The 19083-nt window shown below is 60.4% G+C and overlaps 4 protein-coding genes and 1 non-coding gene across 5 annotated transcripts; 3 read left to right on the forward strand and 2 right to left on the reverse strand.

The window, feature by feature from the left end:
* Positions 1-146: 146 nt before the first annotated feature.
* VTJ83DRAFT_t89 lies at positions 147-234 on the forward strand. Its single transcript has one exon. It is a non-coding gene; the product is annotated as a tRNA-Ala (tRNA).
* Positions 235-2292: 2058 nt separating this feature from the next.
* VTJ83DRAFT_4984 (uncharacterized protein) lies at positions 2293-4260 on the forward strand (the record flags this gene model as incomplete). The annotated part of the gene is made up of 2 exons (XM_071011533.1): positions 2293-3991; positions 4055-4260. 2 exons carry the CDS (start codon positions 2293-2295, stop codon positions 4258-4260), a joined length of 1905 nt encoding a protein of 634 aa, XP_070866434.1.
* A 1810-nt stretch (positions 4261-6070) lies between these two features.
* Positions 6071-9000, reverse strand: VTJ83DRAFT_4985 (uncharacterized protein; the record flags this gene model as incomplete). The annotated part of the gene is made up of 5 exons (XM_071011534.1): positions 6071-6604; positions 6680-7734; positions 7798-8598; positions 8730-8848; positions 8936-9000. The coding sequence occupies 5 exons, from the start codon at positions 8998-9000 to the stop codon at positions 6071-6073; spliced, it is 2574 nt and encodes an 857-aa protein (XP_070866435.1).
* Positions 9001-9643: 643 nt separating this feature from the next.
* On the reverse strand, positions 9644-15382 carry VTJ83DRAFT_4986 (uncharacterized protein; the record flags this gene model as incomplete). Its single annotated transcript, XM_071011535.1, has 1 exon — positions 9644-15382. The coding sequence occupies one exon, from the start codon at positions 15380-15382 to the stop codon at positions 9644-9646; it is 5739 nt and encodes a 1912-aa protein (XP_070866436.1).
* Positions 15383-16165: 783 nt separating this feature from the next.
* VTJ83DRAFT_4987 (uncharacterized protein) lies at positions 16166-18198 on the forward strand (the record flags this gene model as incomplete). Its single annotated transcript, XM_071011536.1, has 3 exons — positions 16166-16356; positions 16445-17566; positions 17628-18198. 3 exons carry the CDS (start codon positions 16166-16168, stop codon positions 18196-18198), a joined length of 1884 nt encoding a protein of 627 aa, XP_070866437.1.
* Between the last annotated feature and the right edge of the window lie 885 nt (positions 18199-19083).

Below are 19083 nucleotides of genomic sequence, written 5' to 3' on the forward strand. Positions count from 1 at the left end.
TACCCGGCCCTTCGAGCAACTCTCGTCCCCTCACTCCCTGGACCTCGGACGTCATGGATTCATCAAAACTGAACTCCTCCACCCTGACCGCTGCCTCTCTGCTTCTTGGGAGGCCCCCATGCCCTCATTCACCATCAACCAATCAAGGGCGTGTGGCTCAGTTGGTAGAGCGTTCGCTTAGCATGGGTTAAACACCGATGCGAAAGGTCCTGGGTTCGATTCCCAGCTCGTCCACTTCACTTTTGCTGTTTTTGGGCAACTATTGCTTTCACGTGTCTTGCTTCTGCTGTGCGTGTGTCGTTTCTTTTTTTTTTTTTTTCTTTTCTTTTCTTTTTTTTTGGGGGGGGAGGGAGGGGGAGGAGGGGGGAAAGGTGCGTTTGTTTGTTTCACCTGTCGATCGGTTGGGGCGTTGCCCGTTGGTTTTTGCCAAACAACGACGTTTTGGTTTCCACCGTCGACACGCAATACATACATTGGATGGCCGTCACTCGTTGCACAGTACGGACAACGGCCCGATGGCCGGTGGTTGCAGCTGCAGCCGGTGGGGGTTCTCCCACCCTCTGCCCCGAGAACCGGGGACGTTGGTGGTCGCATCCATGCATGCCACCGGGCGTGGGCTACATCAGGGAACTCGAATCAGCCTGGGTTGTCGGATTTTCCCACACGGAGCTCAGAGGTGGTGTTCCACAAAGTGTACTTGGGTACGTACTGTGTAGGAGTATGCGGTATGTCTCCAACCGCATCAGGGCCACCGTACTAGTACTGCGTACAGGAGTCTCGCACCGAGTCAGGAACGGATTCTTCCGACCGGAATGGCCTTCACGAACTACCTATCCAGCACCTATCCAGGGGGGTAAAGCACTTGACCGTACGAAGCATTGGTTGCACGATGCATGCGTTCCTGTTGTCCCTCGCCTCGTAGCGTGGCGTTCTGCGGTGACTGGCCCGGCGATGGTTGACCGCTACTTCATGATTGCTGCTTCGCAGAGAGCTTGACCAGTTCGTACTGTGCGCTCGTGTCCGTGTCTGTGTGCGTTGTGTTGCTTAGGAAGAGGGCATGCAGAGGTTGCAGTAGTATCGCCAGATATGTACGTGTAGGTATACGTAGTATGGTTGTGGGGGTGCGCTGTACATAGCGTGGTTCCTGGGCGCTGGACGTATCACCGTGGAATGTTGCTGCGCTGTCAATTGGCGTTCGTCTTGGTCAACCCCCCACTGAGATGTTTTGACTTTGTCTGCCAGACAGAGTGAAACACTGCTTTTTGTTTGTCAACAAACCGTGGATGGGCTTTTTTATTTCCCCTATGGCCATGTGACCTGCGTCAAAGTCAGTCAACATGGCAAGGGGAGATTACTACGTACATGTCCCTATCGGATTGCGGGGTTGGCAAACGTTATTGTGCCTCGAGATCGACAATCGCAACGCTTGGAGGGGCGGGAAGCGTGGAGGATGGCGGGATGAGACAAAAAGGTGGGGTGCGCAGCCGGAGCCTGCGGGACCAAGCTCGGCGTCGTCCAATCAACGAGGCCCGAGCATCTCCGGGGACGGCGAGGCTGTTTGTTGAAATTTGAGCTTCGCACTGTCCGCACTGTGTAACGAACATGTCCATGCCCCGCGGAAGGAGGGAAGACGCTTCTTTCCATGAGCTTTGGACAGGAGACCAGCTTCGGCCCGGTTTCTCTCAGTTTCTCTTTCCACGCTCCCCTGTCCCTTGCCTCCTCGTTTTCCTCTTTTTTCTTCCCCTGCCTTGTTATTTTTTTTTCTTTTACTTCCCGACTTCTCCATTCCAGCTCCAGCTCCGTCTCCTCTCCTCCGAACTACCCCTCCGAACCCCGGAGATCATCACCGTCGGCCGGACACGAGAGACGCACCTCGGTGGACCGTGGACCGTTGCCTGTGGAAGAGGGTTCCAATTGGGTTTGTCTGCGTCGAAGAGAGTGCGTTCTTTGTGCTGAGCTGTTGGCCGAACTGCTACAGTACATCATCTGTATGGTCCCCCCGTTCTTGCCCCCGTCTCCCGTCAAGCGCCAACGTGGTCATTGTCCCACCGGACCACCTCTAGTGCCTTTCATTGCCGTGCCCCAGTGCTCCCTCGGGTGCGCCCTGGCGACAAGAACTGTCTTGGGGTCGATATTTGTACTGACAGGACATCCTCTCCCCTCCCCAGTCACAAAGCCGAGGCCATAGTGCTCTCTTGTTCTTCCTAGCCCTCCATCTCTTCCGTCTCCAGTGTCTCTTCTCCTCTTTCACGCTGCTCTCTCCGTCCCGCGCCGGACCACCCATCGCCCACCATGCACATCCGCGACATGCTGGCGGAAGCCGAGAGGACGTGCGAACCGTCCTTCTCCTTTGAGTACTTCCCGCCCAAGACGGCCCAAGGCGTGCAGAACCTCTACGAGCGCATGGAGCGCATGTACAATTTCGGTCCCAAGTTCATCGATATCACCTGGGGTGCCGGCGGACGAGTGGCCGAGCTGACGTGCGAGATGGTCGTCCAGGCCCAGGCGTACCTCGGTCTCGAGGCGTGCATGCACCTGACGTGCACCGACATGGGCGTTGACAAGGTGAACGATGCTCTCCGGAAGGCGTACAAGGCCGGCTGCACCAACATTCTAGCCCTCCGCGGCGACCCGCCACGCGACAAGGAGAAGTGGGAGGCTGCCGACGACGGCTTCCGCTACGCTCGCGACCTCGTCCTTCACATCCGCAAAACCTATGGCGATCACTTTGACATTGGCGTCGCCGGATATCCCGAAGGCTGCGACGACAACAAGGACGAGGACCTGTTGCTCGACCACCTGAAGGAAAAGGTGGATGCCGGCGCTACCTTCATCGTTACCCAGATGTTTTACGATGTCGACAACTTCCTCCGCTGGGTCAAGAGGGTCCGCGAGCACGGCATCACCGTGCCCATCGTTCCCGGAATCATGCCCATCGCCACCTACGCCAGCTTCCTGCGTCGCGCCAACCACATGAAGTGCAAGATCCCCCAGGAATGGATGGACAAGCTTGAGCCTGTCAAGAACGACGATGTGGCCGTCCGCGAGATTGGCAAGACGCTGGTCGCCGACATGTGCCGCAAGATCCTCGCCGCCGGCATCCGCCATTTGCACTTCTACACCATGAACCTCGCCCAGGCAACCCGCATGGTGCTCGAGGAGCTCGACTGGCTCCCATCCCCCGACCGCCCGCTCAAGCAGCCGCTTCCCTGGAAGCAGTCCCTGGGCTTTGGCCGCCGCGGCGAAGACGTCCGGCCCATCTTCTGGCGCAACCGCAACAAGTCCTACGTGGCCCGCACCCAGGACTGGGACGAGTTTCCCAACGGCCGCTGGGGCGACTCCCGGTCGCCGGCGTTTGGCGAGCTGGACGCTTACGGTATCGGCTTGACGGGCAGCAACGAGCAGAACCGCCAGAAGTGGGGCGAGCCGAGGTGTATCCGCGACCTTTCGGACCTTTTCGTCCGCTACCTGAACAAGGACATTCCGTACCTGCCGTGGAGCGAGGCCCCCGTCGCCGAAGAGGCCGACCTCATCAAGAACGAGCTCATCGACCTCAACAAGCGTGGCCTCATCACGGTCAACTCGCAGCCCGCCATCAACGGCGTCAAGTCGACCCACCCGGTGCACGGCTGGGGCCCCGCCAACGGCTACGTCTACCAGAAGGCTTATCTCGAGCTGTTTGTCTCGCCAGAGCTCTTTACGGAGATCAAGCGCCGCATCGAGAACCATCCCGACTTGACGTACCACGCGGTGACGAAGTCGGGCAATCTTCACACCAATGCCCAGTCCGACGGCCCCAACGCCGTCACTTGGGGCGTGTTCCCGGGCAAGGAGATTGTTCAGCCGACCATTGTCGAGCGCATCAGCTTCCTCGCCTGGAAGGACGAGGCCTTCCAGCTGGGTACCGAATGGGCCCGCTGCTATGACTCCGGCAGCCCAAGCCGCTTGTTGCTGGACAACGTGATGAACACGTGGTATCTGGTCAATATCGGTGCGTAACAGATCTGACTTCAAGGGTATATCTCTCGGGGGAGAAGTGACTAACGAAGAGCAGTGAACAATGATTTCCATAATGGCCAGACCATCTTTGAGGTCCTGAACGGCCTGGAGTACCCCGACATGGACAAGGTGCCAGAAGCCCCGACGAACGGAGTTGCCAACGGCGTGGCCACGGACGCTTCCAACGATGCCACGACCAACGGCATTCCCGACGTTGCCGGTAAAGGCGGTGCACCTGCCAGCATCGAGGCCGCCGCTTAATATTTTCTTCGCTAGCCCAGCTCGCTTCCCCCCGGACCGTTCAACTCGGCCGGCAGGATAGCCAGCTGTGGCCATCAGTTTTCTTTCAACACTTTCTGCATGGCAAGGATCCATCCAGCTTCAACCTCCCAACGTGCAACACCTTCGGGCACAGCACTCTTAATAAACTCCGTCCATCCATCCGCAGCCTGGAGCGACATACGGATGGGACGCATATTCGACAACCAACGATTACAACAACAACGCGGGCATACGGCATTATTTAACATAGGGCAGCATGCATATGGGACGGCGTTTTACGAAGGGGGCTGGCGCACAAACACACACACACACAGGGGATACAGACGGGCATGCCGGGGCCATTTGCCCTGGCCAGGGTTTTGACTTTTCAACAACAGAGGGATTGGGTCGGCGGATCGGCGTGTTGGGAACACGGATGGGTTGGGCTCGCGAATCATCGACTGGTAGACGGGCGTGGGAGTGTCTGATGACTAGCAGGGGTTGGGATCTGAAGGGGGAAAAATGGTCGATGATGAAGAGGGGGGACGGCAATGACGAGGGGAAGACAAAATAATCCAAGTTCCTGCACACGTCGCCGACATCTCAACGATACCCAGGGGAGAAAGAGAAAACAATTGGTCGGGATTTAGGACTTATTTACCAGCTATTCCGTGAGATTGGTCCTTTGCTTGGCTACCACAGCCTGGTAGGGTAGGGGACCGGTCTGAAATATATCTTTGATTGTGAGCGAGTGCTTGGAATGCCTACAGGGTGTGGATTGTATCCGGGCTTTGATCGATGAAAGAGATTGATTGCGCAAAAACCACAACGCCCAGTGACTTTTGGGCAATGAAGAACGAAGATCCGACGTCCTTGCGTCTACTAATATCTCTTGTCATTGATGACGTTCCCTCGTCCTAGCTCTCTCATTCTGCCACCCTTCCGCTTCGTTGGTTCTGGGTGGAAACCCCGGCGCCAGCTGCATGAAGATCATCCCACATGGACTCAATATCGACATCGACATTGCCATCGCCATCGCCATCCACACCGAAGCCGGAATTCCTCCTGGATCCGGAATCCTTTTTGCACCCAAGCAACACGGGAGCAACCCGCGCCTTGATGGACCTTGCGTACGGTACGAGAACTCGGGCGCCAATCTACTGGGTACTCTAGGGGTACCGTACACTAATATCTTACATATATGTACAGAGCACCAAGGGGCATGGAATGCGCATTATCAATCCCGTCTCTCTCTCTCTCTCTCTCTCTCTCTCTCTCCCAACGGGGACGCTGCCGGGTCGGGCCGGGCCGGGCCGATTTCGCGTGTAACCAGCTTTTACCTTGCTCCTCAACTCCGACCACAACGAGAGGGTCGGTCTAGAGCCAAGGTAGTGAACTCCATGCCCGAAGCTTCTCAAACACCAGCCAGCGATAGACCCCATGCTCATAGGCCCTCTCACCCGGTTGTTTTTTCTTTTCGTTTTCTGCTCCCCTAGTACCACATCCGTACCTCTACCCCCCTTCCCCCCCTCTGACCCCAACCCGCCCTGGACCCGGGATATCTCGCTCGGCCCAAACCGTCTATTACAATCCCATCTAGCCACCGTTTGGTTCCTTGGGCAACCGCCCACTTCCCAGCCCGGGAGCAGCAACAAACAAAGCGACAAACGCGACAGGGGCGGAGCGAAAGCGAAAGGGGAAAGCAATCACCACCCGAACCGCCACCGTCGCTACCGGTGCTTCTCTCGGCCGCAACACAAAAAGGCAGACGGCGCAGCGTGGAAACAAGAAAAAGGAAAGGGAGAAACTACTAGTACCCCCACCCTTCCTCGTCCGCAACCTCGTAGTCCATCTCGTTCTGGTCCTGATCGGGCCGCCGGTCAAGCTGGATGTGCAGGTCCTTATCGCTGCTTGCGATCCCGCTGGCGGCGTCGTCGTGGTCCTCTCCCTCCTCGCCATCCCTGCGGCCATCCCCTTCTCCGGTCGTCGTCGTGGTTATCGTCGTCGCCGCCGCCGCCGCCGCCGCCGTCGCTGCCTTGGAGCCCGCACCGCCATTGGCAGTCCCATTCGCCGTCGTGCCGGCACCGGCGGTGCCGTTGCGTGCCGTGCTGCTGATGCCAAACTCCGCCGGGGTGGCCGTCGGGAACTTGTCGCTCGAGGAGGAACCCGATGTCGTGCCGTTGGGTCCCACCCAGGCGAGCTCGAGGGGTGTGTCGTCGAGGCCGGGGATTTGCTTGTCGTTGAGGGCGACGGCGTTGAAGAACTTCTCGGCCGTTTTGCGGTCCTTGAAGGTGATTTCCGCGGAGGCCGAGGTGGTTTGGATGTCGGTGAACTCGCCGATGCCCTGGGGCGCGCTGTTAGTTGCATGGTCATGACGACGGCGAGACCGAGCGATCCTGATCTGGGCGGGGGAACTTACAAACAGGTACTGCCTCAACGTCTCATCCCTCTCGGGCACGGTAAAGTCGGCGCCCGTCAGGAGCACCTTCTTGGGCCGGTTATCCAGCGAGTACGCCGCGTACGCGGCGTGAATGTTGGCCCTGCCGCGATAGCTTCCGCGCCCACGCGGCGCACAAGACGATGGCGATGCACCCCGCCAACCACCCCTACCGCGCCCGTAGGAGCTGCCACGGGCAGGCCAGGAGGAAGAGGATGCCGCGTCCAGCGCGTCGGGGTCAAGCCCCATCTGCCTGGCCTCCGCCTCGAGCGCGGCAAGCTGGGCACGGAGCGCCTCCGTCTGGGTCATGGGCTTCTTCTCGGAGCCGCCGTCGCCGTTTGCCGCGTTGGTCCCCTTCGCAGCGGCAAGCTTTGCCTCGAGCTTCGCTTTCTCTTCCGCCTGCTTGGCCAAGAGCTCCTTTTGGCGCCTCTCCAGCTCCTCTCGCTGGCGCTCAATCTCCTGGATCCTTCGCTGCTTCTCCTCGAACGCCTTCTGCTTCTCTTGTTGCTGCTTCGCAAACTCTTCAAAGTCGATCTCGGGCTGCGCAGAGACGCCGTTGCCGTCGGATGCAGAAGAGCCGTTCGCACCGGGACCCTTCAGGCCGTCGGGGCCCTTGGCCCCATGCGGCGCCGAAGAAGAGGCGGCGTCATCCTTGTACCAAAAGACCTTAACGAAGCGGTTGTCAAAGATGACCTTGGGAGACTGGTAGGCGGCGTTGGCGGCGTTCCAGCTGTCAAACTTGACGATCGCCAGCCGCTTGTATGGCTTCATGGTGACCTCCAGAATGGCGCCAAACTGCGAGAAGAAGCTCCGGACCTGGTCCTCGGTGAAGTTCTCCTCCGGTATGTTCTCCACAACAATGGTCGACTTTGACTTGTCCAGAACCGGCCCGTCGGCTGAGAAGGGCGCCTTATCGCCTCTCCGCGGCCTCCCGCCTCTGGGTTTCGACGATGGGGGGAAAGCGGGGAGGAATGGATGGCTTTGCATCGCCGCCGAACCCTGAAAGTCTGGCATGAGCGCATTCGAAGGATCATACTCTAGCCCCTGGTTAGCTCTCCGCATATCGTTTCCAAACAAAGAAACGAGAGTTCAAGCCGTACCATCAAACATGGGTTGCTGCGGCGGCCGCTGAGCGCCGCCAAAGGGAGAAGGGCCCGGGACGGGAGGAGGAAACACGGGGTCGTTGCTGTGCTGGAACATGCAGCTCGTCCCGCGTGGGCAGTATCCCTTCCTCTCCCAGTCGCGGCACTTCTTGCGCTTCTTAGGCGGCATCGAGGCGGCCTGTGCCAGGAACTCTGGGAGGGGATGTCCAGCAGCCAAGCTCATTCCGTACATCGCGGCGGCGCCCATGGGGTTCTTGGGATCGAAGTACCCGACGGTCGTCGGGCCCGGCAACGGCGGCTGTTGCGGTGACGGACCGCCCGGTTGTTGTTGTTGTTGCTGCTGCTGCTGCTGCTGCTGGAACGCAACACCTAACGCGCCGATATGTAGAGGCACCGCGGGCGGCATGAGACCGCTGCCACCAAAGTCGTCCGGCCTGTCGCCCCCGGCGCGACCTCCTCCGCCTCTGCCTCCCCCACGGCGCTGCTTGAACGGCCTCGAGCCGTTGCCCCAGTCCCTGCCTTTCTGAGCCGCAGGATCGTCCCAATCCACATATTGCCGTTTCCTGGAGCCCTCCGAGAAGTGCCGAGGGGGCGGGTACGCGGGTGCGGCCGACGCCGGCGCTCCGGTCATGGGCGCGTCATCATAAGACAGGCTATGCAAGGGCTGGGGCGCGGCGGTCGCGGTCGCGTTCGAGACGGGCGGTGCGCGAGCGTACTTCAGAGGCGGTGGCGGGGCGCCGGGCAAGTAGGACTGGTAGGCGATGGCGTCGAAGAGGTCGTTGATGAAGACGGGGGTGTCTGCGGCACGGGAAGGGAGGCTCTGGTCAGCTCGGATGCTTGCCGCCACGGCCTTGGGGGAAGCGGGAGACCAGAGGGGAAAAGACAAGGGCGAAACGGGAGAGGAAGAGAACGCGGAAGAGCCAGCGCACCTTCTTTCACAAAGTCGGGGATCTCTTCTTCGCAGAGCCTGCGCACGTCGGCGACGCTGCCGTCATGGCGGAGGAGCGCCAAGACGTAATCGGCGAGCACGTCTGGGTCGGCATCGGAACTATTGGGAGCGACGGCAGGTCAGATGGGCGCATCGGAGAAGGCGGAAACGCACGACGTCGTCGTCGTCATCGTCGTCGTCACGTACGTGTTCTCGAGTCGCTTGACAATCCATTGCTTCAAGTGCGATGCGTGCTCCTCGGGGAACAGCATTGTGGTCGTGGAATGCCGGTCTGGTCTGTAATTGTTTCCATGGACAGTCGAAACAATCGAGACGAAAAGAAAGGAAGCTCCTCGGAGTCGTCGGGACAGGATTCGAAGGAGACGAAGCTCGCGGGACAGGTTGGACGTTGGAACTGGGTGGTTGCCAGGAACTTGGACGGAGGAGAAATGTTATCTCGTCGATAAGCGTCGAAGCTCCCAAGGGTTCGAGAAAAAAAACATGGCCGGGGACACCATTCCAGGCGGCCCATGACGCGTAATTACGTTTGGTAACGAACTAACTGGTGGGCCAAGTACCTACCTTACCTATTCATAGATGAATGGAACACACGACTGGAAGAGCTCCGACACTTTCTCTGACCAAAACACCACGGCGTGAAATTGCATCCTTATCATCTCAGGGATCCGTCGCATGGCATGGCTCTGCGCTCTGCCCAAGCTGTCGCAGGTAGGCAAGGTCAATGCCGTGAGTCTATGTGTCATGTCCCAAGGTCTATCCCACCACAAAACTACAGGTAGGTCCATACGGTAACGCATACAAGGGCATACAGCACATCCAAGGTACACATCTCCAACGCGCATATATGTACAGCCAAACCCATCCCTATCATACACGCCTCCTCTTGTCCCACGGTTATTTCGTCCGCTCCTGTCGCTTCTTTTCAGCCCTCTTCCTCTCCTCCTTGTTACCCCCTGCCAGCATCTCCATCAGCGTCTGTTGGTCCACTTCGCCCCGTTTCCGGGTTTCCAACTCGGCCCCCCCAGGGGCCGTCAGGAACCCGTGCTCGTCGAAAACTGCGTCGTCCCGCAACTTCTTCTCCCTCATCTTCTCCTTTTCCTTCTCCTTCCTCGCCCTATTCTGCTGAACCTTCTTCTCCTTCTTCCTCAGCATCTTCGCCAGCTTCTTCTCCCTCCTCTCCTTGTTCTTCTCCGCCCTCTCTGCCTTCCGCGCCAACTTTCTCTCCCGCCTCAGCTGCCTCTTCTCTTCCTTCTTCTTCCGTATCCGCTCCTCCTCCGTCAGCGGCACGTCCTCGGAGGGCTTCGCGTCCTCTCTCGCAGAGGACGCGAGCCTTTCTGCCGGCGCCTCACTGCTCCGAATCTTGGCCTGTTCCGTCTGATGCAAAGTCAACATGTCGATGAGCTCTTCCTTGCTCAAGGCGGCGCTGGCCTTGGCGGGCGTCGTCTTCTTGCTCTTGGGCATCTTCTTGGCGTCGTCGGCACGTTTCGCGGAGGCATCTTGGGGGAAGAACGCGTCATCTGGAGACGGCTTGGGCTTCCGGCCCCGGCGGCGGCGGTTGGCTTGTCTGCGTTCTTCGGCCTTCCTTTTCTCGGCCTCCGCCTCCAGCTCCTCCACCCTCGACCTCACCCACTGGAGGAATTCTTCCCGGCGGCGCTCGGCTTCGGCTTGCTCCTGGGCCCGCTGGTCGCCCATCGGCACCGGCTCCGGACCTTCCGCTTCAAACTTCAACCACCGCAGATCCAGGGCCTGCCGGTCGGCTTCGCTTCTTCCTTGACTGCCCAGAATCGCCTCCTTCTCCCGGACAGAGTGCAGCAGCTTGACCAGCACGGGGCTCGTTTCCTGGACCTTCTCCCGCTTCTCCTCCTTCACGGGCGGCTTCTTCTCGTCCTTTTCGGACTGCTTCGCTTCCTCCTTTTCAGGCAGCTTCTTCTTCTCCTCCGTCTCGGGCTTCACAGGGGAAGCAGGCTTTTCAACCACGGGCCGGGACTCCTTCTCGGGCCTCGGAGGGGAAGCAGGCTTCTCAACCACGGGCTGGGAAGAGTGACCTTCCGCAAGGGACTCATCCGAGACTTGAAGCCGAGGCTGCGGAGGGCTGGATTGATCCACGAGGGGCTCTTCGGCCGCCTCTGGCTTGCTCGCGCCGTCCTTCTTGGGCTTCGGGGTGGGCGCAGGCATCTTCTTCTTCTGCATGGTTGGGGAGGGGCTGCTGTCCACAAATTTCTTGATGAGCAGGATTTGAGGTTCGGGCTCAGGCGGAGGGGGTTGAGGGGGCGGAGGCGTCGGTTCCTCCACGGGTTGGAAGAAGCCGTCTTCGGTGAAATACTGGTCCGAGAACTGAGCCTGAGGCGGGTTGGGTTGATACTCGAAGGCGGTGGCGTTGTTGCTGTCGGCCGCCGTCTCACCGCTCCCGCCTTCTTCCTCATGCACCTCGCCATCCGCTACCCCAGCCCATTCTATCTCGTAGTCCCCATCTTCTTCCCCCCCTTCCAACGCCTCATCGGGATGATGGTCTTCAGCGAACTGCACCATCCACTTCTTGCCCCGCTTCCACTTCCGCCGCCTCTGCGCAAAGACGGTCTCCTGCCACGGCCTAATCATCCGGCCGCCTCTCCACGTCGTTTGGACCTTGCGCAGGCGTTGCTCGCGCTTTTCGAGGAACTCGTCCCACAGCTCCTCGAGCGCGCGGGGTCCCTTGCGCTCCAGCTCGTCGGACCACTCCTCGAGCGGCACGTTGTCGTAGGCGTCGTCTTCGGCGGTGTCGCCCCACGGGGCCTCCTCCCCTGGCTCCACCTCGCCCTGGGGCTCCTCCTCCGCTTTCTCTTCCTCGCGAAGCTGCTGCTCCTGCTCAAACCCGGGATACGGCCTCTGCAGCGACGGCCTGCCGCGCTCGCCAAAGATCTCGAGCTCAAGCTCGGACCCGGTTTGCAGCATCGTCTTGATGGCGTGCACCGTCTTGACGCATTTTTCCTCGATGAGCTCAAACTCCCGCCCCGCCTCGTGCGACCAAAGCATGGCCTCTTCGAGGTCGAGGTACTCCTTGGCGAGCTGAAGCAGCGTGAACGAGACGGGCCGGGGCCGGGCCGGGTTGCGGCCGATGCGGCGGATCTCAAGGGGCGCCTTGGAGCTGGGCATCTGGCGGAAGCGCACCTGGTGCCACCCGGTCCACTGTGACATGAGCACCAGCTCGCAAATGGTGAAGGCCTCGCGGTAGCGCTTGAGGCGGGCGAGGGCCTGCACGTGGTAGTTCCAGTTCTTGTTGGTCAGGTCGAAGCCGAGCCGCCGGACCGTGTCGACGAGCTCAATCAGGGCGTCGGGGTTGCCCTCCTCGAGGTATAGTCGCTGCATGGTCTTGAGCGGGTCCGAGAGGCGGAAGCGTTGAGAGTAGAGCACCGGCCGCGGCGGGATGCTGTAGATGTCGATGCCGGCTCCTTCCTCTCCCTCCCCTCCATGCAGATCGCTCAAGAACGATGCGGCCGGCTGATACCGCCAGCTGCTGCGGCGCAGAATGATGTCCCACGTCTCCTTGGCGCGGCTAAAGTTCTTCTGCTCAAAGTCGGCAAGCAGCGACTGGTGGAGGAGGCGGAGCGGCATCGTCTCGGGGGCGGCGTATTCGGGGAACCGCTTCTGAAACATGCGAATGATCTGCTCCACCGTGTCGAACTGACGCATGTTGATGAGGAAGAAGGCGACGTTGGAAAAGAGCGAGATGATGGATGTGATCTTGTCGGCCGAGGCCTGTTCGTCCGCCTCCATGACGTCGTGGAAGTGGTGCAGGATGAGGCGCATGTAGTATGCCCCGTCGGCGGCCAGCCGCTTGTTGAATGGAAGCTGCTGCCACCTTCCCAGGGTTCCGATGAGCGTGGTCATGCGCCTGGCTGATGCTGGGAAGTCCATGCCGTTCATCTGCCAATCAAGAAGGAGGGCATTATGCGGCTGGCCGGTCATGAGGAAGCCCTTCATGAGAGGCAGGTAGAAACCGGGCGTCGGCTCGACGGCGCCCTCCTGGGTGGCGACGCGGAGCAGCTCCATGGCATGGGACACTTGATACGTGCGGATCAGCGCCATGAGGAGACTCAGGTACGTCTCCTGGTTGTACGCGACCCCGTGCGCCGACATGGCCTCGAGGAGGTTGTTGACGCCCACCAGATCTCGGCGTCTGGCCCGCCACTGGATGACGGCATTCCAGAGGGTTGCGTAGTCGCCAGGCGTGTCCTTCTTCTTGGTGACAGCCGCACAGAGCTTCTGGGCGTCGGTGGCCCGGTCGTTGGCACAGTAGGCGCCGGCCAAAGCCCGGAGCATCGCCATGGTCGGCTTGATGCCGTGTCTCCTGGCGAGCTGGAAGAGGTCGAGGGCGAATTGAAGATCGCCGCGCAGCCCCGCCATGGTCATCATTGTCGTGATGGTGTGGGCATCCGGGCCGAGCTCGCTGCAAATCTCGTTGAAGAGCCGGATGGTCGTCCGGTAGTCGCCCGATCGGAAGTGAGCATCCAACACAAGATTCCACTGCTCGAGCCCTGGCTCGATCCCGTGTTTTTCGGCAGCGTCGATCATGACCTGGCGAGTGGCCTCGGGGTCGCCTCGGACGGAGTGCGCGCGCATGAGAGTGGTGATGAACTTTGGGTCCCGCTCCAAGTTGATGCCGTAGCACGCGGCGTATTCTGACGCAAGCCGCTGCACTAGTCTCGAGTTGCCCTGTTCGGCGTAGACGTTGATGAAGATTCGGTATGCTCTCTTGTTCAGGCGGCCGTAGGTCCGATACCAGTCCTCGAGCAGCCGCTCCATGCCCATGATATCGTGAGGGAGGAGGACTTTGGGCATGGCCCGCAAAACAGGGCCGGCCACGCGCACGTTAGGGAGCACCCGGTATTTGCGGTACAGGTCACGGGCCACTCTCTTGCGGTCCTGCTCGATGTTGACGACGATGAAGCGAGCGTATGACTCCGGGTCTCGGGAACGATGGAGCATGAAGACGACGACGGGCACCGAAAACAAATCCATCGAGCTCCTCACGACGTGGCGGAGGAAGGAATCGGCCAGGGCCGTGGTCTCCTTCTTGGTTTCCGGGTCACTCTCCAGATACTCATACATCTCCTTCAGCTTGGCGCCTAGGTCGTTTGTGGCCGCCAACAGTGGGTAGCCGCGCGCCATGGCTTGACCATCCACCATCTCAGCGGAAGGCTTGTCGTCGGCAGGAGACGCGAGTTCTTGTTGGGAATTGGGCGCAGGTCCAGACTGGGTTGTCTGCGACGACGGCGTCGTATCGGCTTCTGGCTCACCATGCATCGGTTCCAGCTGTTCCAACGCCGAGGCCGGCACGGTCTGGGAGTTGAGGGCAGGTGTCCGCTCGGGAACGGATGCTTCCGGCTCCGACTCCGGCACAGCAGTTTCTGATTGCTGGTTGGACCCAACGTCCTGCGTTTGCGGCATCTCGGCGCTCGGGCTTTCGGACGAGCTGACCTCCTCGGCGTGTGTTGGTACCGCGTCCTGAACCTCCGATGGATTGGGAGCATACATATCTGGCGCTCCTGGGGTCTCGTCCGTGGCGGCCTCGAGCCCAGCATCCTCCATTGTCGGTGCTGGCCCTTGCTCGTCTTCTTCGTCCTCCTCGAGAAAATCTGGCAGTTCGGGTGCAAGCGTTCCGGCTGGCTGGTCAGTCAGAGCCAAAGGCTTGGGTACGGAGTCAACATCGCCCTTGGCTTGGAGGTACAGTTCCCAGGCGTCCAGGACCAGGTCCCAATCCGACTCCTGAAACGCATAAGCAGCCATGTTGTCGAGTGCTCGACCGAAGCCGTGATGCTGCAGAGCCGCTTGGTAAACTGCCATGGCTTCGTCCGTCCTGTCAAATTCCAGCTGCGCCTCGATGACGGCAACTGCGAGTTCCTCGGTCCACATCTGTGAGGGGTAGCCATTCAGGAGTTCGTACATCCTCGAGGCATCGACGGGACGGCCGGCTGACCTTGAGAGGGTCATGATGACATCCGGGATGGAATCTTGCTTCCACTTGGGGTCGAGCTTCTCGTACAGCTGATATACCGCGTCGTAGGCGCCGGCCTTCTGCAGGTCTTGAATTTCCTCGCGGAACCGCGCAAGATTCGCAGAACCCTCGGCTCCCGCACCGTCGCTGCTGGGGTTTTGGTCTACACTTCCCAATCCATCTTGGGAAACCTCCGTGGAGCTTCCCTCGCAAGCCGTGTCGATATTGGCCGTGGGTTCCGCGCCAACGGGTGGGTCGGGCGACTGCTGGGACCTGCGAGGTATCGCGGAGCTGAAGAGACGGGAGGCGTGGGTCCGGGCTACCTGGCTGGCTTCCAGGCGGGGCGGGAGGACATAGCACGGCCGATGGAGAAGGGCGGCTGTGCCTCTGGGGTAGAGAAAGTCGAGGAGAGCACCCGCCGACGTTGTGGCATCGACGCTCGTCTTGGGTCTTGCTTTAGGACCGCGGACGTTCGGCTCGGCGGGCGAGGGGCGTCGAAGACCTTGGCAGGCATCGGCGAGCTCCAATTCGGCAGCTCCATGGCGCCAAAAGGAGGAGTGAAGCTTGCGGCGGGTATGGAGGCAGACGGTGGCCGAGGGAAGGACTCGCTGGAGGCTGCTGCTGCACGGCTCGATGCTCGCAGCGGTCCTCTCGAGCATGGCGGCAATGGAGACGAATGGGCGGACGGACCACGACCCAGCTCAGAGGAACAGATTCACAAGAAAAAAAAACTCGAGCTCGAGGTCACCGTCGTTGCATGGTCCGGGAGCAGTGCGGTGATGGCTGCTCAGGGAGGTGGTTGGTGGTTGGTGTGGTGGGGGTGGGTGCGAGGGATCAGAGGGGAGATGGGAGCCGGCCAAGCACGCGTTGGACCGCCGGCATAGTCGATACTCGGGATGGGCAGCCGTGATGCTGAAGGTCGGGGGAGTCCCGGGTATGGGCCTTGGTGCAGCTGGCGTGTGGGCTTGGCCAGCGGCAAACAGCGTCCATGCGGCGTTCAAGCGTGCGTCGTGGGGTTGAAGCTGCACCGTTGCGTCGAAACTGGAATTTACAGAGGAGAATCCAAAGATTTTGGGACCCACTCCGGCACCCGGCGGCCGACCCAGCGCCGAGCTCCGTCGATTGGCGGGACGGGCAAGGCTGCCCTGGAGCGCTGCCCTGGAGCTTGAGTGGGTCCCTCTGCCCGCTGCCCGCTGCCCGCTGCCCGCTGCCCCACCAAACCACTTGGCCAACGCTGCACTTGCGCACACTGGCAACCCTCGGGGCGAGGGTCCATTCGCCAGTGCCCCACATTCTGGTCCCGCTCTCAACCTTCCGTCGTCTCTCCCGTCGTCTCGTCAACTCGTGCTAAGCACTGTCGACGTCGACGAACGACCGGGCACTAGGTAACCACCGTCTCCTCCCCCCCCGTCGACCCGGCAGAGCCACGACGCCCATCCGCCATGGACATCACCAAGACCGTCGTCGCTCTTCGCGAGAAGGCCCTCCTCTACGGCGACTACTCGACCTACCGCTCGCAGCTGTCGGGCAAGCTGCTCAAGAGCCGCAAGAAGCTCAACATTGCGACCAAGAACCGCGGGAAATTCAGCCAAAAGGGCGACGTCACGCCCGACAAGATTGCCGAGAACCGCGAGTGCGTAGAGCTGGCTGCCTCTTCTTTGCCACGTTCTCTTTTTTTTTTTTTCTTTTTCGCCGTCAGCCTGTTAACCCTCCACGCCCAGATATGTCTACCTCCAGCTGCTGACGTCGGAGCGCGCCTGGGCCCATGCCATGGCCATGAAGGCGAGCCATTCGGCCGGCACCAAGGGCATGACCAGCAAGACGCGCTCTCACATCGTCTCGCGCCTCGAGAAGGCCGCGCGGGTCGCCGACAAGCTGGCCGAAGCTCTCGCCTCCGACCTGAGCGGCGCATCCCCCACCGACGTCCTCGACGCCCGTGCCTACGCCGCCCTGCTCAAAGGCGCGGCCCTGTTTGAGCGCCAGAGCTGGGAACCGTGCCTCAAGAGTTACGCCGTCTCCCGCATCATCTACAGCGCTCTTGCCACCTCGGCCAAGGGCGACGTCTTCCGCGACCTGCTGTCCGAGACGGTCGACCCCTCCATCCGCTACGCAGCGTACCAGGCAAAGATCCCGCGCACCCAGCCGGTTCCCGCGATCGCCCGCAAGGCGTTTGACCAAGCCGACCCCGCGCTTGCAGACCAGGTCAGGGCGGTGAATCCTGCCGCCCTGGACGACGGTGGCTCGGATGCCTCCAAGGACGCTCCGACGACCTTGACCTGGCGTGGCAGGGAGGTCAAGATCGAGGATGCCGCCATCGCCGCCGCTTGGGCCGCCGTCGGCACAGCCAGGGCCCAGCTGGCGGAGAATCTGGCCTCGGCCGGGGCGCTGCACCCCAAGGACATGGCCGCGGCCTACGATGGCATTCTGACCGCGAGCCAAGATGCCGTCGACGCCACGAAGCAAGCCATTGACGAGCTCCGGGCCGAAGGGGTTCCGCAGGGCGACGCGCGCATGCAGAGCCTGCAAATCACGCGGACGGCCGTGAGCTACGAGATGATCAGCTGGCGCATCGGTCGCAACCGCGTGCTGGTGGGCGACAACGACGGCGCCAGCTTGGAGTTTGGTCCGACGTCGCGGAGGAAGAAGAAGTCGGACGAGCCGGAGGGAGACAGGCGCAAAGACGAAGCGCCGGGTCGGCAGATCGCCAGGCTCAAGGAGAAGGTCGTCCTGTACGACGGCGTGCTCCAGAGCCTCGAGTCCATCAGGGAGCTCCCCGGCATCGCCAACGACGAGGGCCTGACGCGTCGGCTCGACGGAACCTCGCAGTACTTTACCGCGCTGAAGTAGGTTTTCTCACGCACCATTTTCCTGTCGGCCGTGATGGCTAACCCTCCAACCTCCCAGATCCCTCGCCATCGCCCGGTCCCACGCCATCGCCGGCAACCCGGTCAACGCTCTCGCCCTCATCCAGCACGCCCTCCACCTCACCCAAGCCGCCATCCCCTCCCTCTCCGGTTCCTCTGACGCCACCGACTCCCCCCGCAACATCCAGGTCACCTCCCACGACACGACCTTCCTCCGTGACACCCTCACCGGCGAGCTGCACCGCGCCCGCGCCCTCGTCGAGATCTTCAACGCCGCCGCCGCCCAGCAACCGCCATCATCGCAGCAGCAGCAAGGCCAGCCATCCCTTCCCCTCTCGGCCCGCCTGTCGGACTACCCCGCCTCCGGCGCGGTCGACCTGTCCAACATCGTCACGTACCCGCCCCGCCTCGAAACCTTCCCTGTCAAGCCGCTCTTCCTGGACACGGCGTGGAACTATATCACCTACCCTGCCCCGCCCGGCAAGGCTGCTGCTGAGGGGAGGACGGCCTCGCCGGCTCCGGCTGCTGCGAAGAAGGACGAGCCCAAGGTGGAGGCGAAGGAGGAGGAGAAGAAGCCGGCGAGGAAGGGATGGTTTGGGTTCGGCAGGTAGTGTGTAGCGTGTCCTATACGTGCGGCCATGTTGCGGCAAGATTGGGTTTTGGCTCTGGGAATGGGGGAAGGCTAGCTGCAGGACGGCCCGTGGCGGTGAGGAAGGGGAGAAACGGGTAGTAAAAAAGAAAAAGAAAAATAGACGCACCGGGGCGCGCCGGTTGGGCTTCCTGGGAGCATGGTACATCACATCATCACTTGACCACCTATGAACACCTTATGGATCCCTCGCATCCCTTGCATCACGGCGGCTCTGGAAACGAACGCAGGCTACTGTAGCGCCTCGGCCCCCCTTCTGAGAGATGAGCACACATACGGTTTTACTTTTGGCCAAGTAACTCATCCAAATATGCCTTTTTAGTAAAAAGTCTTCCAAGTGGTTTTTTTTTTTCTTCTTGTTGGAGGAGGGGGTTCCATTTGCCTCCGATACGTACATTTGGTTTTTCTTGAAAACAGAAAAATGATAAGAAGAGGCAAAAAAAAAAAAAAAAAGGGGGGGGGGGAAGGGAAAATAGAAATAAAAATAAAAACAAAAATAATTGAAATTGCAGAAGATTGGCACATTTTATTTGTAAGATACACAGGATGCTGTAATAGTGTATACAACCCCACGTTTTGCCGTGCTGTACAAATTTTATGGAATGATCTTGCAAGCGGAAGCCGATCTTGAAATACCAGGGAACTTTCCATGATCTAAGAGATGATACCGACCGGAAAGGGTCTTGCATGGGAGAAGATGGGATACCCGCCTGACCGCCCGACATGCAGGACCACGCAGGAAGGCTTACGATTGCCATACAGATCCAATGGTCGCTGTGACCATCTCTCAGATGCCGGGAGGGGGGGGGGTCCAGTCACTTCTTGAGAGGGGATTTGATTGTATTGT

Source organism: Remersonia thermophila, chromosome 4, assembly GCF_042764415.1.
Source record: "Remersonia thermophila strain ATCC 22073 chromosome 4, whole genome shotgun sequence".
NCBI classification, from domain to species: Eukaryota; Fungi; Ascomycota; class Sordariomycetes; order Sordariales; family Chaetomiaceae; genus Remersonia; species Remersonia thermophila.